Source organism: Numenius arquata, chromosome 10 (genome assembly GCF_964106895.1).
Source record: "Numenius arquata chromosome 10, bNumArq3.hap1.1, whole genome shotgun sequence".
Classification (NCBI taxonomy): domain Eukaryota; kingdom Metazoa; phylum Chordata; class Aves; order Charadriiformes; family Scolopacidae; genus Numenius; species Numenius arquata.
This window is the reverse complement of record NC_133585.1, coordinates 3,577,759-3,600,169: the sequence shown is the minus strand read 5'-3', so window position 1 is coordinate 3,600,169 and position 22,411 is coordinate 3,577,759. Positions and strand designations below refer to the sequence as shown.

General features: G+C 52.6%; 1 protein-coding gene across 2 annotated transcripts; it reads right to left on the bottom strand.

Moving 5' to 3' along the window:
- Positions 1-1,468: 1,468 nt before the first annotated feature.
- Positions 1,469-22,076, bottom strand: SCD (stearoyl-CoA desaturase). Of its 2 annotated transcripts, none has more exons than XM_074154903.1 (6): positions 22,050-22,076; positions 17,944-18,232; positions 9,294-9,424; positions 4,625-4,830; positions 2,867-3,099; positions 1,469-1,668 (listed from the first exon to the last, which is right to left on the bottom strand). In XM_074154903.1, exons 1-6 carry the CDS (start codon positions 22,074-22,076, stop codon positions 1,469-1,471), a joined length of 1,086 nt encoding a protein of 361 aa, XP_074011004.1. The 2 variants fall into 2 exon arrangements, with proteins under 2 accessions (XP_074011004.1, XP_074011005.1); XM_074154904.1 differs by having other exon boundaries at positions 17,944-18,229.
- Positions 22,077-22,411: the final 335 nt, after the last annotated feature.

Genomic DNA, 22,411 nt, shown 5'->3' with positions numbered 1-22,411 from the left:
CGCAGGCCCAGCCGCCCTCGCCGGCGACGGAGCGAGGTGGCCAGACGGCTCGCCGAGGGACTAACGAGGAGCCGCTTTCGCCTCCCCCTTCCCACTCCCTCGAGAGGAGCCGGGGAATGGGAAATCACCCCGGTGGACCCCAGGGCAGGGAAGCCCGGAGGTGGCCCACGCTGGTGGCAGTGTCACCCCTCTGAGGTCTTGACTCCCTCTAGCCCCTCACGATGCTCGGCCCCGTGTCGGTGTTTCTCAGGCACTTGTTAATCGACCGAGCGGAGCCCCTGGAGATGGAGAAACCTGCTCCTGAGGACACCTTCACCCCTCTCTACGCCTGCAGACGCTCCCAGGATGCGGATCCGCAGGGCAGAGGCACGGACACCAGGATATCTCCCTGCCACCCAGCGGGGACCCTGTTTCTCCACCACGTAAAGCAACTTAACTCAGCGGTGGAGGCTTTGGTTTACATCCTTCTCCCCCCGCCCCCGTCCTCTACATTTTGGCAAAGTCCCATTTGCTGGCAAAAAAATCTCAGCGGCGGTGGCGAACAAAACCACCCCGGGCTGGTGCCACCCCACGGCGGCCAGCGGCACCCCCCTATCTGTCCCCCTCCTCGCTGTGGCTCTCTGGGGGGGCCACGGAGCCCGGCTCTGCCTTCAGCCCCTGGTGGCACAGCGGGCAGTGCAGGGAGGGTGGCTGTGACACCAGAGGGAGGAGGTAATAAGGCCACCAAGGCTCCCCCTCCAGTGCCCGCTGCTGCCACCAGTGTCCCCTCCCAAGCCATCGGTGGCCCTGGCTGGAGCTCTGAGAGGGTCTGGGGGCTCTCGTCTCCCCACCCAGAGAGGCTGTGTGGTGGGGAGCCGGAGGAGGACGCTTCCCAAGAGACATCCTGGAAAGAGATAACTCTTTCCGATGGCGAGGGAAGGGGACGGGGCTGCTTTTCCTGGGGTTCAGCCACGCCATGTCCGTCAGCAGCCCTTGAGAAAGGTCAGGAAGGACAAAGGAAGGAATTTTGGGGAGCAAGGTGGTGGGGAGAGGGTCACTGACTTTGGCTCAACTCTTCAGCTGGCTGGTACAGGCTTCCCTTAACTCCATGGACCTCCCCCGGGGCTGCTTTCTACCAGCTCCTCTGCCAGGGAGAGACCGGGACAACGTAAAGCGGGAGACGGGATAGAGGGGCTGGAGAGAAAGAATGGGAAGGAAAAGGAGAGGAGGGAAAGGGGTGGCCTTGCGTTATAAAGGCAGAGTCCTAGATCTTAAATACACCACGTAAAATACAGCGTGGGAGGCGGCGGGGGGGCGGGGGTTAAAACTCAATTATCATTATCTTAAGCAAACTGGTAGCATTATTCAGTAGTTAGTAAACAGAACATTAAACCTTTGTCCAGCGTGTTCGGAGGGGTCAGGAAGGGAGAAAGGGAGAAAAAAAGGAGGAAGGAGAGGTGTGGATGTGTGTGTGAAGGACAGCAGGAACTCAGCCACTCTTGTGACTCCCATCTCCAGTCCGCATTTTCCGAGCCAGGATGACCTCCTTGGAGACCTTCTTGCGATCGCTGGCCAGCCCCAGGAGGCACATGAGGTCGATGAAGGCTGTGGTTAAGTTGAAGCGCCAGCCGAACTCACTGGTGGAATAGTCGTAGGGGAAGGTATGGTGGTAGTTGTGGAAGCCTTCTCCTGCAAAACACCACCGGGGGGAGAGGATGTTGCAGAGCTCCAGGTGATGGCCCCTTTACCTTGGCCCAAAGCACCACATTCCTCAAACAGCCTCTGGATTCAGGCCAGGCTCCTCTCAGCTGAATTTCACCTCTCTACAACCTACCCCATCTCATTTGGGCATGGTCTACCATACCCGGGCTGGCCCAAATGAGGCAACAACAGTCGCAGAGGACCTGTGGTGCTTTAGAGGAAAAGAAACGTGGAGCCAGGACATGTCTCTGTTCCTCGCCAACTGACTGCACCAAAACACCAGAGGAATCCTAACGGCTTTTCCTTTGCCACCACGAGAAACCTTCTAGTACTGGTTGAGCCACCAGCCCAACAAGCCAGACCAGTCCATAGTCCCGCAACACCAGCAGCCCTAATCCAAAGGGCATTTCCAGATGGGAATCATGCAGACAGACTTCTAGTAAGCAACCTACCCCCACCACCCTCTGCTCGGGACACCGTCAACGCTGGCTTCAGTGCTTACCCCTTCAATGGCAACGCCTGGACTCCTGCTCCTACCCCCTCCCTGGGTCTCTGCAGCTCAAATCCCTCCCTGCTAGAAATCCAGGAGCAGAAAACCCTTTGGTGGTGGAAACGAGTGCAGCCCCGGTGACGTACAGCCATGCAAACCAGCCGAGGACCTGGGCTTGGGAGAACAGGTCAGGGCAAACGCTGACCCTGGGGTGTACTCTCCTAGCTCCCCAGAATTTCAGGAAAAACACATGAGATGATGGGGCTTGCCTCATCCTCCCCCCAAAACCACCAGCTGCCCTGCAAACATGTCCAAATGCGCATCTGCGGGCGTTTGAGTTGACAAATCTAAAGAGAGATAAGCAGAGGCTGCGGCACACGCTGGTTTTCCAGCCTGGCAAATGGGGCAGAGAGACCTTGGGGCAGGGTAAATAAAATATTGCTATCGAGATAAGGAGGTGCTAAGTGTAGCAGAGTCCTTTCCAGCCTGGAGAGAGGCTGGGGGGAGCTGATAACCCCACTGCCCTTGTGTACTCAACTGGCCCGCCTGGGAAACACCCCCAGACGGCAAAGGCCGGTGGGGAAAGGTGCAGGGGGACCTGGGGACACCCGGATTCACGGAAGTGGCTACAGCTCTGAGGGACAGTCCCCGCTCTACAGTCTTCCCCGCAGCAGAAGACAGGGATGCTGAACGTACCTAGGGCCCCCAGGCTGACCAGGGGGTTCTCCCGTGGGTTGATGTTCTGATCGTACGGCCGGTTGCCGAACATGTGGGCAGCGCTGTTCACTAGCCAAGTGGCGTTGAGCCCTATGGTGTAGCGCAGGATGGCTGGAATGAAGAAGCTGATGACGATGGATTCATCCCAGAAGTACCAGGGCACCAGAGTGGGCAGCGCGAAGCACAGCAACACCACCGAGGGCTTGTAGTATCTGGAGAGGAAGAGGACCAGGAGGAAAGGGCTCAGTGGCAGAGGCAGGACATGAAGGGTTGGTTCTGTCCTCCCTTTGGGGGAGTCACACTCAGCTTTACAGGGAAAAATCAAGAAATACCTCACCCCTGAGCCCTGCATCTTTTGCCCTGGATGTGCAGAAGCCACACCTGGAGACTCCCAAGTCTTACCACCGGGCAAGAGACTCAAACTAAAGTCCAGCTCTCCCTGTCTCAATCTAACACGTGCACAAAGCAACGTCCCCATCACCACAAGACACCAGCTGCTGCTTTTGGCCTCAAATGCCACTTGCTTCCCAGCTATGTTGGTCCCCACAACGGCAACTCCATGCTTTCAGAGTCCCACAGAACACCAACAAGTGCAAGCAAGGGACACTTGCACCATCAAAGAGATGAGCCTGTGGGGTCTTTCAAACCAGACCTATGGGAGTAGAGGAAGCTGAACCACTCTGATGACCCACAAAAAAAAAAAATAAAAAAAATCCCAGGCACAAAAAGGAGGGAAGCCATAAACCTTGCTCGGTTCATTTGAGACTGAACTATGGACTTCCTGAGTGAGGGACCTCCTAGTGACCTCCTGAACTATATGGGTCCAATCCCCTGTCCCTGCAGCCCTGGTGACAGGCTCTCCTCTTCTGGGAATCAGCCCCACTGTAGCCCCAGAGACCTGAGAGAGACCCCATCCCAGAGGCACCAGTTAGTCAAGACTATCCTTCCCAGTTACTGTCTCTCTTATTTCCCCATTTTGACCATGCTGTTTCCAGGAGACTGATGGGAGAAGGGCAGAGGCATGGCCTGGAAGGTGCACCACAACATCTCCAAGGATGGCCTGGAGGCATCCACGGGTGGGCTCTGGGCCAGCCAAAGCAGCAGCTGGGCTGTGAGCGGGCAAGTGTGGAGGTGCTTTGTGGTGGGAAGCTCAGCCCAACACTGGCAAGATGTTAGAGGGTAGGCGGGCAAGAAAAAGGGGTGTGGGAGGGCTGGAGGTAGCTCCTAAATACTTCCTACAGGAGAGGCACAGCTCATTTGTCATAGAATGGTTCAGGTTGGAAGCGACCTTAAAGATCACTCAGGTCCAACACCCCTGCCATGGACAGAGACACCTCCCACTACATCAGGTTGCTCAAAGCCCCATCCAGCCTGGCCTTGAACACCTCCAGGGAAGGGGCAGCCACAGCTTCTCCGGGCAGCCTGTTCCAGTGTCTCACCATCCTCACAGGAAAGAATTTCTTCCTAAGATCTAATCTAAATCTTCCCTCTTTCAGTTTAAAACCATTCCCCGTCGTCCTACGGCTCTACTCCCTGATCAAGAGTCCCTCCCCATCTCTCCTGTAGCCCCTTTAGGGGGGGGCTGTGGTTCATCTCACAATTCATCCCACAGCAAAACCTCAGGTTCACATGATGCCCTCAATCCCCTCACGCTCTATCAAAGGCGCCTGGGGTCTCCAGACCATTTGCGGGGTCCTTGCTCTATCCCACATGGCTCTGGGCTGGGCCACCACTCACCTCCGCTGGAACATCACCACTTTGTCAGCCTTTATGTCGCTCAGGTCCAGCTTCTGGCCTTTCTCTATGACGTCCGGGTGCTTGCGCACCAGCAGCCAGCCAATGTGGGAGAAGAAGAAGCCCCGCATGGCATTGTGTGGGTCCGCATCTGTCTCGGAGAACTTGTGATGGACACGGTGGTCCCGGACCCACTCGTAGATGTCATTCTGCAAGGCAAGAGGAGTGGAGACTTAGGGGCAGGGCTTCAAATCAACAAAAGGCCCTATTTAGACACCTAAATCCCATTGACCTGAACTTGTATTGGTCATTTTATCCTTCATTAGGGTTTTGGGGCTTGGGTTTTTAAAACAAAATTTGAGTCTTTGCTCAACTACTTCAATTTTCTTTGAAATCTGCCTCTTTTCTGGGCCACCTATTTTATTTATTTATTTATTAATTTAATTGGCTAACTTTAGGTTGTGATTTGCACATCCTCCCCAGCATCGTAGGCTCCCACTGGTCGGCCTGTCCCCCCACCCATGCAATAGCTGGCCCTCACTGGCCAGTCAGTAGCCTCCTCCCTCACACTCTCAGCTCTTGTTGGCCACTTGTCCCCGTCCCTACACGGTGCCAGCTGGGATTGATCAACCTGCCCCTTCCCTTCGCCCCGACATTTTTCCATGGGTCAACCTGCCTTGGCTTTTCCTGGCATTGCCAAATCAGATCTGTTTAACTTGGGAGCAATTTATCTTTTTTTTTTTTTTTCCCCCATTGGAAATCAGTCTTAAAATTAAGGCCCCTCTTTAGAAACAGAATAAACACATCATTTCAACGGCAGTTTTCAAAAATACTCCCCCTCCAGCCCCGTAACTGTTCTGTTTAAGCTGCAAAATCAATACAGTTTGGAAAACGTCAAAGCTTTCATCATTTGTATTAAGAAATGATTGTTTTGGCCAGTGTTAAGAATAGATTTTAATGAGCCTGTGCTCATTCCTTTATACCAAGATTGTGATGTGCTTAAAGCCATGTATTACACCATTCATTAGAAGGGAAATCCAAGCACGCCCCTATCGCCTGTATTACACAAGAGGCTCCTTAATCTCCCGAGTACATAGGACTTTTCCTCAAAACACTCCGAAGGAAGGGAAGTGGCATAATCATCTCTATTTCTTGCCTGGAAAGACCGAGTGACTTATCCACACAGGGAGCCTGTAGCGGAGACACAACTCCTCAAGCCCACCTCAAGTGCCATAACCACGACTCCTTCAGCTGAGATAAAATGATTTGCCCACAGGCCACGCAATAAGGCAACGATAGACATGGGTCTAGCATTCAACTCTCACTTTTTTTTCCAAATACTGGGAATTGCTGCTTTCCTTCCAGCCAAATCCTGAGCACCAACAAGTACCACCAACCCTCAGTGATGTCAGTCCGAGCTTGGTCACTCGGGATTCCCCCAGAAGAGGGTGGCCCAGGAGCCTTCCCTATCTGGTAAGCAGAGGAACACAACCAGTACCCATGCTCGAGGGAAGTGATTCTGCCCCTCTGCTCCACTCTGGTGAAACCCCACCTGGAGCACTGCATCCAGCTTTGGAGTCCTCAGCATAGGAAGGACATGGACCTCTTGAACCTTTTGGGTCCAGAGGAGGGCCACAAAGGTGCTCAGAGGGCTGGAGAACCTCTGCTATGAAAACAGGCTGAGAGAGTTGGGGTTGTTCAGCCTGGAGAAGAGAAGGCTCCGGGGAGACCTTAGAGCCCCTTCCAGTCCCTAAAGGGGCTACAGGAGAGATGGGGAGGGACTCTTGGTCAGGGAGTGCAGCGACAGGATGAGGGGTAATGGTTTTAAATTGGAAGAGGGGAGATTTAGATTAGATCTTAGGAAGAAATTCTTTGCTGTGAGGGTGGTGAGACACTGGCCCAGGTTGCCCAGAGAAGCTGTGGCTGCCCCATCCCTGGAGGTGTTCAAGGCCAGGCTGGATGGGGCTTTGAGCAACCTGGTCTGGTGGGAGGTGTCCCCGCCCAGGGCAGGGGGGTTGGAACTGGATGATCATTGAGGTCCCTTCCAACCCAAACCATTCTATGATTCTCTGATTCTATGAAATGTTTCATCTGTGATCCAACGTCTCCTTCCTATTCCAGACCCTACACAGCATCAGGTAACACGAGAAACCCAGCCTGAAAGCTGACAGACAGCTTGGGTTCGCACATCTGAGGAAGCTTTCCCTGTCTCCTGGAAATCCTTCTGCTGGGGGGACAAATTCGGGAAGAGCCCATGTACCGCAGCTGGAGGGTGGCACCGCCTCATCCACCGCTCCCTGTGCACAAACACAAAATCAGGCCTCTCAAAGCTGAAAAGTCCATATTTTGACCCAAACTTTAGCACATTATCTTTTCTACACCTCTTACTTTGGGATCACCTCTAACTGCAACCCTTTCTGAATATCAGGGCTTTCTGAGACCAGCGAGCAAAGCCTGGGAGAATGCCTCCTTCTTTGGGAGTTTCCAGCTACAGGTTATAACCAGGAGAGCTTCTGCTGTGCTGCAGCTGCCTGGTCTCGCAGGTAGAGGAGCCGACAAGGGGCAGAATTCCCAAATTCTCTGAAATCACAAGTCACAGGTCTCTGAGCAGCCAACAGGCATTTTCTGGAGGACCTCAGATAAGATAATCTACAGTCCCCTCTGCCCTTAAAAGTTACCAGTCTTGCCTTAGAGCTGCTGCCACTAACAGGAAAGAGATAAATTGAAAACAAACCTTCTCTTGATCTCACTAAAAGTAACTATTACCAAAAAAAAATAAATCCATGGGGAATGGTAGCGAATTTTCAGTAAAACTTTGGATTAGTTCCTATTGAAGCTGAAATATCTCTCTGTCTCTCATCTTTGTCTATTCCTATCCCCTACAGTAATAGCTCAGCAAATTCTTTCCCCCTCTGCCCTATAACCCTGTGAAAGATGGTCTTTGTACAGGACTAACACACAGCAACCCATCCCGTCCCCGTGCTGAGTGTTGGACCAGGAGCTGGAATCAGCAGCTTGGTCCTTCCTCCTCCTCTTCAGAAATGCTGGTTTGGTACTAACAGACATTAGGAAGGTTCATGGTGTTTTAGAAAGTTTTTAGATTGGATATTAGGAAAAATTTTTACACTGAAAGGGTTATTAAGCCTTGGAATGGGCAGCCCAGGGAAGTGGTGGAGTCACCACCCCTGGAGGTATTTAAAAGACGGGTGGACGTGGCGCTTAGAGATATGGTTCAGTGATGGTTTTTATCAGTGTTGGGTTGATGGTTGGACTAGATGATCTGAGAGATCCAACCCAGGCAATTCCGATTCTCTGATTAGCCCACACCCTGTTCTGATTATGTGTCAATGAAGCGATACCCTCTGTGGCCACACAAGGGGAAAAAGAAGACAATGTCTCCAAAATACCTGGTCCACTTGGACTTTCCCCCATACCTGAGCCGGAGAATTATCTAGGGGCACACCACTGATACTGTTCTGCTCACCTTCTTCTAGCAGGAAGTGCTGCACCCTGTCACACTCCCAAGTACTTCCTACAGACGAGCAAGCCCGTATGAAGTCCCTTCAAGTACGGTTGGAGGAACGGAGTGCCATCAGAGTGCCATCACACCTCAGAGACCACCAGGATTTTCCCGTGCCATGCCTATCTGGGTTTCACTCTGACTTCTTCTAAATGGCCATCTCTGCTTCTTTCTACAGTCCCCAAGGACCTCCCAGTCGGTTTGTTTGCTTTGTGGACTGTGAAGTGCTCTCACTGTGAGTGGTTGGGCAATATCCTGAGGTGCTTGTCAGCTGCCCGCAGTCACTTGTGCCACTCTGAATGGGCCCAGCCTTTCCCTCCTTGAAACATCACTGACCTGGGACGACTCTCTGGAAGCCACTGGTGTGACTTGTAACAGGGTTATTCCTAAGTATCACTCTTCCGAACCGGAGAGGCTTCCCCCTAAACTGCGTAATTTCAACAAGTTCTTGGTCCTTCTGCAGCAGCAAATTCCATGGGCTCTGCAGATGTGTCCCCCCCCCCCTCCCCTTATCAGCCCTGCAGCAAGAGGAGGGTGAGGCAACCCAAACATCAGAAGAGCACTTAGCACTTCATCACGCCTTTCACAGGACCTGGAGCAAGCAGAGGGAGACCACACCTCGAGGGAAGGGTACATTCCTGCTTTGGAGAGCTTTCCTACCCCTGGTCTTGTCCAACAGTCATAGAATGGTTCAGGTTGGAAGGGACCTCAAAGATCATCCAGTTCCAATCCCCTGCCATGGACAGAGACACCTCCCACCAGACCAGGTTGCTCAAAGCCCCATCCAGCCTGGCCTTGAACACTTCCAGAGATGGGGCAGCCACAGTTTCTCTGGGCAACCTGTTCCAGTGTCTTACCTCCCTCATGAGAGAGAATTTCTTCCTAATATCTAATCTTCCCTCTTTCAGTTTAAAACCGTTCCCCCTCATCCTCTCCCACCCAGTTGTCTCAAAGTCACCCTCTGATGAGACAAGGTGAAGATAATGAGATGGACTCCAGCACCGCAGTGTTAGCTGGAAAGGGCAAGCTGTTTCTGAACAAGAGGTCATAGGACAGAGGAACCTCTCCATCAGCTTGTGCCCCGGACCCGAGACAGGGATTCAGGGGAGCACTTCGCTCTGAGGACCAGTGGCACACTGAGGAGGTGCTTACCTGGAAGGCCATGGAGTTTGCAATAGTCAGGAAGATCCGCAAGGGCAGCGTGGCTTTGTAGGACCGATGGCTCCAGAGGCGGTGAGATCCAGCTGTTATCCCCAGAGCGCTCACCAGGAAACACAGAACAGCTGGAGAGGAAAACAAAGAGTTGGGGAAGTTAGAGCAAGTCAGGCTGCAGCAGTTTCAGGCAGAGCTTCCCCCACAGCTGTATGAGCAAGAGAGGAACCCATGGAGACCACAAACTGGGACAATAAAAATCAATGCGAGAGTGCCCAAGCCACCACAGGCTTCCTAAGCAACGTGGGGCAAATCACTTCAGCTCTTCACCTCTGACAAGGAAGGAGGCTCCCCCTTACAAGACTTGTCACAAGGCTTGGTTCTTCAGCAATAGTGAGATCTGTCACGGTGCAGGATCGTCAAAATTGTACAAAGTGATTGCTTCCATATAGTCCTGTGGTAACAACTCTGTGGCCCACCAAGGGACAGTTTCTTCCTTTCCTCCCACCCTGAATAATTAAGGGTCTTGCTTTCCTATCTCACCACTCCTTACTAAATCTCTTTTGCATTCTTTTCACCTACGGGTGGTAGATGATCTTACAGTTCTTCAAATGGAAGAACTCAAGCCTAAGGTCAGGCTTCTCTTCTGCTCCCTTTCCCTCTAGCAGAAGGTGGCTAGATAAAGATCTAACCTACCACCCCACTGAAGCCTGGGCTGCACCTTCAGCTCCACCACAGACTTAAAATCTGCCCAGAGGCTCCCATTCTCAGGGTCTTTTTGATTCTCCCCTCTGTTCAGCTCCTGCAACATTTATGGTGGAAGGAAACTCCAAGGCCGACAACCCATTGCAAGTTGTGCCCATGGCAGAGGCAGATGTTGCTGGGCCCAGTTGAGCTTCGAGGCTGCTTCATGTGTTCCCTCTCCACACAGGTCATAAAGGGGCAAGGAACTCCTTGCTCCTCTGGCATCTAGTAAAAAAACCCACATGCCACTGGATCATACATTTATGTCTGCCCTGGTCTCTGTGTTCCCACATGTCCTCCTGGGACCTCTGGAATTTAACCTGGGGTTCCAGCATCTGGTCCTAGACCTAAAATGGAGAAAAGACCCCCAATAGGGTCAGAGCAGCATTACATTATGAAGCTGGGGCTAAGAAGAAAATCGGATCTGAAAATTAACTCTTTCTCTAGGAAGTAAGGGTCAGGAAGTTTGGCAGAAAGACAGAGGGCAGTCAACAGTTGGTTTGCCCTCCAAGCTCACACACCAAGAGGGAAGGGAGCACATCTCTGCAGAGATCCACCCTGCGGGAAGAGACACCTCCTTCCCAGTTCCACTGGGGAAAACTCTTTCCTTGGTATAAATTTGCAGATTTCAGCCAATTGGATCAATCATGAAAACAGCTCCTTATCCTTACACGTAAACCCGTGGATAGGAATCGCTGGGATGCTTGACAATACCACTCAGTCCAGCCAAATGGCTCCAATCAAGCTTATCTTGAACCCAGAAAATAGACACTCTGCCAGAAACTTGCCTGGAATCAGAGATCTGAGGCACGCGCAAGGCACCGTTGCCCTGTTTTCTCATTCAAAATAATCCAGGGTTTATATCCTATCAACTCCCGCTCCCTCTTCCTTCTGCCACCTCCTCTTTGTTTTTCTACATTCCACACCTAATCTCTAACCCACTAAAAACCAGTCCCGGCTGATTTAACATCCTCTTCTGGCCCCTTAAACTTGCGTGAACCCTTCTCGCTCCCATCCCGCTGTACAACAGCGACCTTCCCTGTCTGCTGATCTGAACCTGACTCCCCACCTTCATCTTCTCGCTTGGCTTCCCCTGCAGTGCAAGCCTGGGACCAGCACATCTCTACGGTCCCTCAGAGGAGACAAGCGGTCACTGATTTATAGGTCATGGCTGATTTATAGGGTGTGAAAAGGGACGAAAACACACGCAAACGCAGCAGGATCTGGCTTTTGGAAAAGGTAATGGAGCTGAGCAAAGCTCACAAAGCTGGCCAGACCTGGAAGGGTTGAGATGGAGGAGCAGGGCATTTGGTTCAGGTCACCCTTTGGCCTCCCTGACAGCAAAGCACTTACGTTGGACACCTTGAAGGTCTCACCCAGCCCCATGATGCTGACTTGAAAGTTATGAAGCAGCTCATGACCAGTTCCCCTTTGGTTTTAGATTTTAAGACTCATTTTAGGGCCACGAAGATGATCAGAGAGCTAGAGCACCTCTGCTGTGAGCACAGGCTGAGAGAGTTGGGGTTATTCAGCCTGGAGAAGAGAAGGCTCCGGGGGGACCTTAGAGCCCCTTCCAGCAGTCCCTAAAGGAGCTCCAGGAGAGATGGGGAGGGACTCTTGATCAGGGAGGGGAGCCATAGGATGAGGGGTAATGGTTTTAAATTGGAAGAGGGGAGATTTAGATTAGATCTTAGGAAGAAATTCTTTGCTGTGAGGGTGGTGAGACACTGGAACAGGTTGCCCAGAGAAGCTGGGGATGCCCCATCCCTGGAGGTGTTCAAAACCAGGCTGGATGGGGCTTTGAGCAACCTGGTCTGGTGGGAGGTGTCTCTGCCCATGGCAGGGAGTTGGAACTGGATGATCTTTAAGGTCCCTTCCCACCCAAACCATTATGATTTTAAATCAGTAACTATCCCCACAGATTCATACAGAAGAGCAAACCTTGAAAAAGCACCTAAGATATGACTCCGATTTGCAGAACCTCTCTGGTTCAACACTGACGTTCAACGACGAAACCCGCTCCTGGATGTTTCCGACAGTGCCTACAAGCAGCAGAAGCCTGACTCACCACCACTCTCCCTGAAATATAAGCAGCTACACCCTGCAAACTGCATTTCAGAAAACCTCTGGGCAACTTTATGCCCACGGTGCACACCTCAGTAGCTGAGATGATAGATTTCCAAGGGCGACAAGCAGTTTATGGCAGAGCTGAGAAGCAGCATCCAGGAGTCTGGATTTAACCTCCAACCCCTAAAGACTCTATGAAAAACACCAGGCAGGGAGTCCATGATAAAGCACAGCAGCTTGTGTGGGATGCGTGGGGCAACTTGCTACGGGAAGAGCCCAGCTCTCCACTGTGGGACAAGCAGGCATGAGTTAACGGTGCGCTGGGGACAGAAGTGCAATCTTTCATGATTTTCAGGAAAAGTAAATGCCAGGTTAGGTGAGTACAGGCCCTATTTATAGCCCTGACATCAGGCCTCCCTCTCTGGTGAATCCTCACGTGCTGATTGGGAAGTTTTTGGTAAAAAGGGGCCTCCAGGAAGATATCTCTGGCTGACGACTGTGGTGTTTAAGCTTTGCAAGAAGGAAGATCTATATCTCTTTTATACAGGCAATTTCCAGAATTTGCCTGTGGGCATCCCCCTCGGGAAAAGATGACACCAGCAATGAAGACATATCTGTGAGCCCAAGGAATCACAAAAGAGACATGGTGGGGACGCCGATAGACCCAGAAAACAAAAAAACCCAGTAGTTGCTTTCGGGTAGCCTTGCCTGAAAACTTTTGTTAAAAATTAGGAAGAGTACCCACTGCTTTTAGGTTCCCTGGCATAGAACAGTCACAGCCTTCATCCAAAGCCCAGGAACCTCAGCAGGGAGCACTGACTTCTCCTGGAGCTGCGTACCAGGTCACTACAATGGCCACAACTCTCTAATTATAATCCCGTGTAGCCTTGTCTCTTGCCCATATCCAGAGGCTGTACTTTATCTAAGGAGCAGACTCTTTCAGTGGTGAAGGAGCTGATTTTCAGTCTATGCCTACATAGCACCCAGCCCCACAGAAGCCCAAACCCTACTTGGAGACTATCAGCCCCATAAGCCATACCTAAGAGTTGTTGTAGTGACAGGATATAGACAATAAGATTGAAAAGCCTACTGGAAAACAGAAGAATCCAGCACCCTAATGATTCAGAGGGTTCATCCCCGCAAACAGGCACAATGATGATCATGGCATAGCCAGGGAATCAGCATCTCACGGGGGAGAACAGAAGCTTCTCCAAGATCTTCCACTGGGAATGAAATTGGAAAGAGAGTAGAGAAGTTGAAGTAAAGTTTTCACAGATTTTCACAGCTGCCCCATGATGCTGCCCCAAACTGAAGGACCTAGGGGCTCCGTCAGCTGAGGTTTTCAAGTCATCTTCCACACCATGCTTTGAAGTACCCAAGTTCCAAAAGACTGGCAACTTACAGGTGATGTTCCCAATGACCCATTCAACTGGAATACAAAGAATTGTGACCATGGGCAGTAATATGCACTCAGTGCTCCAAACATAAAGCCCAAAACATTCTGGATTCAGTCATGTCTATATGACTCAGGAGCCTTTACCCCTTTAGGGCCCAGATTCAGACCTCAAGTTACGATGGGAAGCCAGGAATGTACTAAAGGCATTGTCACCTGCAGTCAACACCACGGATGTTTACATGGAGAAGTGTCCTTGCTCCAGCAGGTGTCCTTGGGCTTCTGCTCAGTGTGAAGGAAAACTACGGCTCCGGACTGTTCCCTCCTTGTCTCCCAGTCCTTCTGGCCAGGTGGGTTGTGTTACTCTCAGAAGATACTGAGAGTGAGAAAACACGTAGGCTGCGTGAGGAACAGCGTTTAGGAGGAGCAGTAGGAGCTACTGTTGCTAAATCCCAACTTCCCTATCTGGCAAAAACCAGAATTTCCCCTCCACGCTCAGAGGAGTAGCGGGCCACCTGCTAGTTAAGCCTGGAGAGGACACTAGAGAGGTGTTGTCAGCAGTAGTCTTGATGGGAAAGTAACATAAAACTTCTGTAAGCCTTTTGCTGGACGCGTCCCTCGGGGGTAGCACTGTCAGAGTTGCCTGAATTATCCAGCAAGATGCTCCTTGATCCAAAGATGATGCAGCAGCAAGAAAAAACGGTATCAGCCCGTGCTTCTGCCACCAGTGGCATTGCAGGGAGCTGGGGTGTTGTTAGAGCACCTCATCAAGAGGAACCGTCACCATTTTATAGACACTGTTGGCCAAGCCAAGAGGGGTTAACACAAATATGGTTGAGCTGCTGCACCCGAGGGCCAGGAAGACAACCTGCAAATCGTGTTTCCAGGGAGGCTCAGAGCAGTTAGAGAAGAAGCTGCCAATCACCTTTGCATCCTTGCCCTTCCAGGCTCAGTCTCTGTGCCGTTTGGCAAACGCCGTGAAATCTGCCCTGTGATCCCTGAAAAGACTGCGCAAGACTCTCGTCAAGCGCAGCGGAGAAGACAGTAAATAAATAAAAAGGGGAGCTGGCTAGAAAGCCACAGGTCTTGTGGGGAGCCCTCGTTCTGGGGAGCTCTCACCTGATCAACAACCCCAGCTCGTTCTGGGCAGCTCTGTACCAGAAAGAGATCAGGGGATACAATGCACACAGCGACGCAGAACAGCAAACAATGATGAAGGGAGGGCCGGAGAGCTTGAGAGACAAAGAGGAACTAGCACACAGAGAAATGAAAACAAAAGGGGACACAGTCACCAATATAACTGGTTTCAGAGGGACGGGGACATCAAGGAGATGGCGGCCCGGATGGAGAGGGTATAAGCAGGGGATTGCTCTTTATAATAAAATATAGAAGGTCGGTCAGCTGCCGGGCACCAGTAGCATCACAACAGCGAATGTCTGGGGCCATGTTAATTTTATATTATATGTACACAGCCTAAGGAAGGCACGAGCTGAAAATCAAACAAAGAAACAAGGAAAAACCCCAGCTGTTCCAGAACTACACTGGGAGAGCTGCTCTGCCGTGAGCCCATGGTGTATCGCCAGGAGCAACATAAGCCTCTGCTGCAATATCCTTGTGGGGAAAACGGGAACCGTAGCCCTCTCCCTGCTACCGGGAGATGCTGGGAAAATAATAGAATGTCACCGAGATGACAGCCATGGATGTCTTGTATGTGCTAAAGAAAGGTATGAACCAAGAAAAGGGCAGCGCAAGAAGGAGCAAAGAGCTTTGCTGACAAGCCAGACCTGTGGAGGATCTGAGTATCCCAGCTCCAGTAAGCACTGGAGGAGAATGGACTATAGGGGAAAGCTCTGACTTGGCTCCAGGGTGCAGGGAAGGGTGGTCCTTCCCCAGAACAAGTGCCAGGGATGCAAGACAGGGAGCTCTGTGGAGCTACTCCAGCTTTGGTAAGGCAGGACAGATCTTCAGCCAGTCCACAACAGTGCAGTTTCCTCAAATTCTATGTCCTTCTCCCATTCCCAGAGCATCTGTCACTCCAGAAGCCACCAAGGAATCTCGCAGTGCCTCACAGTGGCAGGGGAGCAACTGGCACTTCAAGTTGGAGTTGACTGAGGGAGGGGAGCAGAAGGGATGGGAATGATGTAAAAAGCATAGCAGGTTCCCAGGAAATGCCATGGGATGCCATACAGATATCCCAGACAGGCATGTGGTTGCAAAGACACTCACTCAGAGACCATTTTGGGATAAGGTGGGGCTTAGCAGAACACAAAGCAGCATTAACCTTCTGGATCAAGATGCTCGAGGCCATGTACATTATCTCATGGGAGCTCAAGGGAGAAGGGTTGGATGGATTCGGAAATCATGGTGCATCTCAGCAGCTTGAAATGAAACCAGTAAACCCATCTCACCTTTTCCTTCCTCCTTGATCCAGTGCCCTGAGGGTATCTGGCTGGGGTTGGAGGACCCAGGCTGTCAGCTCAGCGAGGACGAGAAGCCAGCAGTCCCTGCCCACCCTTCAGCTGAGAGCCCGAAGATGGGACACAGAGCCCTGAAACGCTCCTCCAAGGTCATGCTGAGGCTGCACGTTCTGCTCAGCCCTGCCAACCCCGGGGAAAAGCATGGCCTGTCAGGTTTTCACAAGGGAAAGGTCCAGCAAAGTCTTCTTTCATAACAACCCCCATGAAAGGCCATGCTGGTTGCACAGGGAACATGTTGGTGACTCTTTTTGCAGATGCTGTAGCCAGCCTCTGACCGAGTCCCGTGGCCTCCAGTGATGCTCATCCCCCAGAATTCTCCCTATGAGAGGCTGAGATGGTCCAGGAGGAAAAGAGTCCATCTGGGCATCCAGGGAGGCATCTCTTTCCCAGTCCAGCTGTGATGCTCGTTGATCACAGACTTTGAGAGTGTCACAGAGTGTCACAGACTTTGAGAGCGTGACAGACCATCATAGAATCATAGAATGGTTCAGGTTGGAAGGGACCTCAATGATCATCCAGTTCCAACCCTCTGCCATGGGCAGGGACACCTCCCACCAGACCAGGTTGCTCAAAGCCCCATCCAGCCTGGTTTTGAACACCTCCAGGGATGGAGCAGCCACAGCTTCTCTGGGCAACCTGTTCCAGTGTCTCACCACCCTCACAGCAAAGAATTTCTTCCTAAGATCTCATCTCAGTCTCCTCTCTTCCAGTTTAAAATGGTTCCCCATCGTCCTATGGCTCCACTCCCTGATCAAGAGTCCCTCCCCATCTCTCCTGTAGCCCCTTTAGGAGCTGGAAGGGGCTCTAAGGTCTCCCCAGAGCCTTCTCTTCTTCTCCAGGCTGAACACCCCCAACTCTCTCAGCCTGCCCTCACAGCAGAGGTGCTCTGGTCCTCTGAGCATCCTCGTGGCCCTCCTCTGGACCCGTTCCATCACTCCAGGGCCTGTTCAGAGCCAGGGTGGCCAGGACGCCGCTCCTGGCTGAGCACTTTGCCGGAGAACCGCTGAAACCAAAAGCCACGCCAGCAGGTCTCAAATGAGACCGCCGCTTTTTCGTTTCAGGATGCTGTGTTCCACGGGAAGGCAAGGGGCTGGATGCAATCTCCCGACCTCCCCGCTGTGAGCCATTTGGCTTCTTGACACCTCCAGGGGTCCACACAAAGGCTGGTGGAAAGCACGGCTCCCCTGCAGCTTGGGCTCCGGGCCCAGCTGCCTTTCAAGCAGTCAAAGGAGAAGTTTGGTTCCTACCCAGGGCAAGGTCTGTGAGAAAGGGGAGCTTCGCCTCGCTACCTTCTGCTGGGTTGTGTCTTCCACTGGAATTCGCTGCCTGGAGAGCCGCTTATTTATTTTTTTTTTGGAAAGTTGTCAGGCTTAGTTCCGGGATGATGGGGGCTAATCTGTGCTTTTATAAGAACGGTAAAAGACCTGAGCTTCAGACTTAACTCTTGACTTTAATCTCCAGCACAGCTGTATTTTGTCTGTGCGTGGAGGCGCCGAGGGGTTCACCCTCCCTTGGTAAGGGCAGGAATGGTTCTTTGGGCAGCAGCCTCATGGCAAATAACGCCCTGTACCTCCCCAGCCACCCCTTAACGTGTTCTTGTGAGCATCTTTCTTCCTGATGCTCGGAAGTCACAGTTCTCCATCAAACATTTGCCGTGCTTCACCCCAGACGTGGCTGCAACTTCTAAGCCTAACACCCGTGAACCAAGTCTGTTCTTTTAGCAGCCAAGCAGTCCCCGGCCAAATCCTTCCCTCTCACGCATGCCCTTACCAAAGACACTAAGAAGCCCTCCCACAGCTTGCCACAAATCCGGCCGAGTAGCTTCTTATAACAGAAGACCTCCACTCCCTTCTTTCTCCCCCTGAGGTCTGTGGGCTTGGAGGAAAAAAATAAACCAAACAACCCAACATACCACCCAAGGGATTTGAGGTTTGCAAACGCCAAGAAATAAATGGAGGAACGTGCTTACCCCATGCCAAGGTCTGGATCTTCGCAGAAGGTATCAGCGTCAACCCGAATATGCCCCCTAGATGCAGCAGGCTCATGAGGATGATATTCCTCCAGACGTATCGCATGGGGGGCTTGGGGCCCTCTTTCTCCCGGTAGGTCTCATCAAAGATATCGTCTATCATGCCCCGGTCTCCTGCCAAGTCCTCATGATTGAGTAAGTCCTTCTCCATGACGGCATCCCCATTCCTGGTCACCCGGGAGGTGACGGTGCCAACGGTGGTGGTGGTGCTGGAAGCGGAGGAGAACTCCTTGGAGAGGTGGCGACGGACATTTTCAGGAAAGGAAAAAGGGAAAACAAAACAAAAAGTTGGTGGTTACTGATGCAGGGAACAGAAACACGGGCTGCTGTTTTCAGAGCAGGCTCCATTCCTTCAGCTGAGCCCTTGGCACCAAGAAGGGCCTGCTCTGGCTCCACCGAGTCATGGAGACAGGGAGAGAGCCTGATCTTTCTGGGGAGAGGAGGTGAATGAGGGATAGGCAGCAGAAATTACAGAAAAAGACTTGAAAGCCAGGGTTTTTTTCCCCACCAGTGGCTTCGGTGAGACCATTTGCAGGCTGCAAGGATTTTAATGTTCCTTCAGTTTTATTAGTGGGCGGTTTCAGGTGGGCTCGTGGTCTGGGCTTGTGCATAAGCAGACAACAATAGAGGCAATCTTGTGAATGAACAAAGAGGTGGCAGAGAAATATGGCCTGAAACAAGGTTTTATTATAAACCATCGGGCTGCTCCCCATATCCTACCCCTTTGCATCAGCCCTGCTAGGGATCACTGGAGGAACATCAGGAAGATCCACAGGGGGTTCCTCCTTATCTCCTCCTGCCTCAACTTCCAGATTTGGGACGTGGCAAGATCAACACACCTGGAGACCAGCAGAAGGAAGAAGCCGAGCGATGTGCTTCCAGTTAAGACATCCTATCCCACTGCTGCTGCTAAGCCTCTTATCCCTCTCTCACTTCCCACCCGCGGGCAAACTGAGGCACGGGAAGCCGATCCTCTGAGCCAAGGCCACCGGTGGGCAGAAAGGAAGTTCTAAGCGGCGAGTTGGCTCAGCCTGGCTCCCTCCTGTAACCCTGACATACCACGTTGCCTCTGCAGACGCTTGTTTGCCCTGGCTGGGTGACAGCCCGCCCCATCAGAGCACGCGTGACGAAAGGAGCAGGCAGGACTGACCCTAATGAGACAGGTCACTGAACCCTGAATCACCCGTTTCCATCTCCATCATGACAGCCACGTGCTCGCCGGTGCTGGTAGACCTTTTATCGGACCCAAAGCCCCAGCGCCTGACGGGGCTGGACCCCCCCGGGGGGGGGGGTGGCGGGGGGGGGGGGTGAGGTGGGGGGTGCCAAGCATGTGGGATGCCAGCGATGGGATGCCAAACCATCCCCATTCCCTTCACCTCCCGGGAACCTGCCCGAAGGACACGTCCCCGGCAGGAACTGGGGAACCGGGACTATGGGAGCTCCGTTCCCAATGAAAACCTCTCCCCAATTCACAGCAGATTCCCACCCGGCATTCCTAAAAGACCACCGTCCAGCCATGGCCTAGTTTCCTGAGGGAGGCATTAAAATCAGGCCAGGCAGCTTACGTGGCCACCCCAACTCCTCCCTTTCCCAAGGGTAGAAACTAGAGGGTTACAGACATACCTTCCTACGGGGAGGAGCCGGCAAAGCTGACAGATTTCCCCCACGTTTGGGAAGTAAAATGGTCTCTACAGAGGGAGCCCTCTAAGTTTTTCCTTCTGGAATCAAAGGTTAGAAGGCAAAAAAAAGAAAAGAAAAAAAAAAAAACACCCTGGACACGAAGTATCCCGCTGCTTTATCTGATCCCAAGCAGCTGCCGGGCTCGGGACGGGCTCCCTCCGCATCCCGGCGGTAGGCTGTCTCTGCCTGCTTTCCTAATTAATGTGTTGAGGGTTTGATATTCCGAGCTGCTGATTTAGCAGCCCCCCCCCCTCTCCGGCACCAGAAAAAAAAAAAAAAAAAAAAAAAAGAGCTGTGAGAAACATCTTCTAACCCAGCGATTCAGCCAGGAAAAGTCCTGCCCGTTTCAAAGTGTCAGATATTCTCATCTGGCATTTTGGCAGGAAGGCCACGATTTTTTTCCTTGGCTGGAAGACAATCTACCCAAAAAGAACCCAAGGCTTGCCTATGCAGGAAAAATTCCCAACAGAGATCTGGCGGTATAATTAGACGGGGAACGCTCCCCATATGGACATGGCTGCTTCCAGGGTAAGAATGTGGGGTTGGAGTTGCATTTTTCTCCTCGGCGATAGCTTATGTCACTGTCAAAGTTAGACGGGGGCAGAGGAGGAGGAGGAGGAGGCAGAGCGCAAAGAAAACAGCGGAGAGGAAGGAAAAAAAAAAAAGAAAAAACAACAAACCAACAAAAAAACCACCCTCTTTCTTCTTCCAGAGTCGTAGTAGCCACATGAGGAATTTTACCAGCGGACCTGTGCTGCTGGAATTACACTGATATCATCAAAGCCGTCATTTCTCACACATAAATTAAATCAAAAGGGCTATAAAGCAGCTGTGAAACGCAGCTCCACCGTTACAGGCTTGGGGGGGGGGGGGAGCAGGGAGGGAGAGCGAGCAGCTTTTTAGCTGGAGACCAGGGAAACGAGGAGGGGAAGGAAGAGGACTTTTAAAAAACCCCCTTACGGCCAAAGCGGCTCCTGCAGCTCCTTCGGAAGAAACCGGGATGGGGATCGATGTGGGGTCTAGAACTGCGAGGGGGAGGAAGCCCAACTACATCGCTTTCACCAGTCCCCGTCCCCCCCCGCCTCATTTCTGAATGACTTTGCAGCTCTCATCTGCAGCACAGATGTGTTCCCCCCCCCATCCCCATCCCCATCCCCATCCCTAACACCCCCCCCTTCCTTGCCACCCACCCACCCACCCAACCAGCATGGAACACGCCATAGGTGATCCTGGCTGCCGGCCAGCTTATACAACCCACTGCAGCTCCAAGCTTCAGCCGAGGGGGCCCCAGGGCTCCGGTATATTTGAATATCCCCGACGTCACCCAGGGACAAGATTCTTTCCAGCCTCCAGGATATGACACCCCATCCCCCCCCCCCCCCCAAAAAAAAAAAAAATAAAAAAAAAATAAAAATACATGCCAAGACCATGAAACACGCTCGCCCTCGGCATCTGTTTCGGGTGGGGAGAGGAGTAAAGTTCTTTACACGGTAGCATCCCTGGGAAGGTCACGGCACCTGCACAAAAGGACCCAGGGGGGGACAGGCAGGAGAGCAGGGCTGTGATTTACCTCCACAAAAATAAAGAAAGAAAATTAATAAAGTGGGATCTCTCAAGATCCCACAACTCCAGGGATCTTCCCGGTGCCCGGGTTGTTATTCAGAGCTTCTCCTGCCAAAAAATGGGCAGCCTCCCCATTGTATGTTTGCTTGGCTCAGTCATTCATTTCATCTGGGCTGCTTTTCACCTTGCGTCTGTCCTAGGGACGCTCCCCGCTGCAACGGTCGCCTGTAAAAACGCTCCAAGTCAAAGCCCTTTCTTCGAAGAAAAAGAATCATCAAAAACGAAGAAGATAAAATAATACATAATAATAAAAAAAAATAACATCGCAGCCTGAGCACTACCAAAAAAAAAAAAAAAAAAACCAAAAAAAACCACCAAAACCCAAAAAAACCCCCACGACCTCTTGGCACAAGATCTTCCTGAACAGCCTTTACCAGCAGCGTAGATGGATGTTTTTAAGATAAATCCGTATTTTTATGCTCAGTCTGTGCGAGGGCACAGATAATCCGGGCGGCGGAGCCATCTCCCCCCCCCCCCCCCCCCCCCCCGCCTTTGCTTCATCCACCGTCTCCCCACGAGGTTTGGGGTGATGCCTTAAGTTAGCACCCAGCGACTTCGCCTCAGAGAGGACACCCCCATACGTGTGTGTGTGTGTGTGTGTGTGTGTGTGCACGGACACGCGTGGATGCCCAGACCTTATCCCCCCCCCCCCCCCCCAGCCAGCAGCAGCGGGGATGAAGGGGGGACGAGAAAACAAAGCCCCCCGCACCCCCTCCGAGCAGCGCACCCCCCCTTTCGCTTACCTCCTCCTGCAGCAAGTGCGCAGGCATGGGGCGGCCCTCTCTCTGCTCCTCTCGGCGGCGGGAGGCGGGCGCGCAAGTTCCGCGGCGGCGGTCGGCGGCTGGCTCTCGTCGGCCCCTCGCCCCGGCGAGCTGTGCGGCTCGGGGAGGCGGCGCGGAGGTATTTAAGCGGGGCTGCTGGCTCGGCGGGGCCGGGCTCTGGGCGCCCCGGCCTCCCGGTGACCCCCTGCCCGCGGAGGGGATGCGCGGGGTCAGCGCGGCGGGCGGCGAGTCGCGGCGGGGGCCCGGCTCTCGGCGTGCCCGGGAGGGGAGGCGGGGCGGGGCGGGCCGGGGGGGCGGGAGGAAGGATGCTGAGGAAGAGGAGG

Bases quoted from the DNA above. Each gene is read 5' to 3' on its own strand.
- SCD (XM_074154903.1), bottom strand. From the start codon at position 22,076: ATGCCTGCGCACTTGCTGCAGGAGGAG. The intron at 4,831-9,293 runs GTAAGCACCTCC...CTTGCCTTGCAG, and splicing joins CAAACTCCATGGCCTTCCAG to AATGACATCTACGAGTGGGT. The intron at 3,100-4,624 runs GTGAGTGGTGGC...CTTCCTCTCCAG, and splicing joins GTGGTGATGTTCCAGCGGAG to ATACTACAAGCCCTCGGTGG.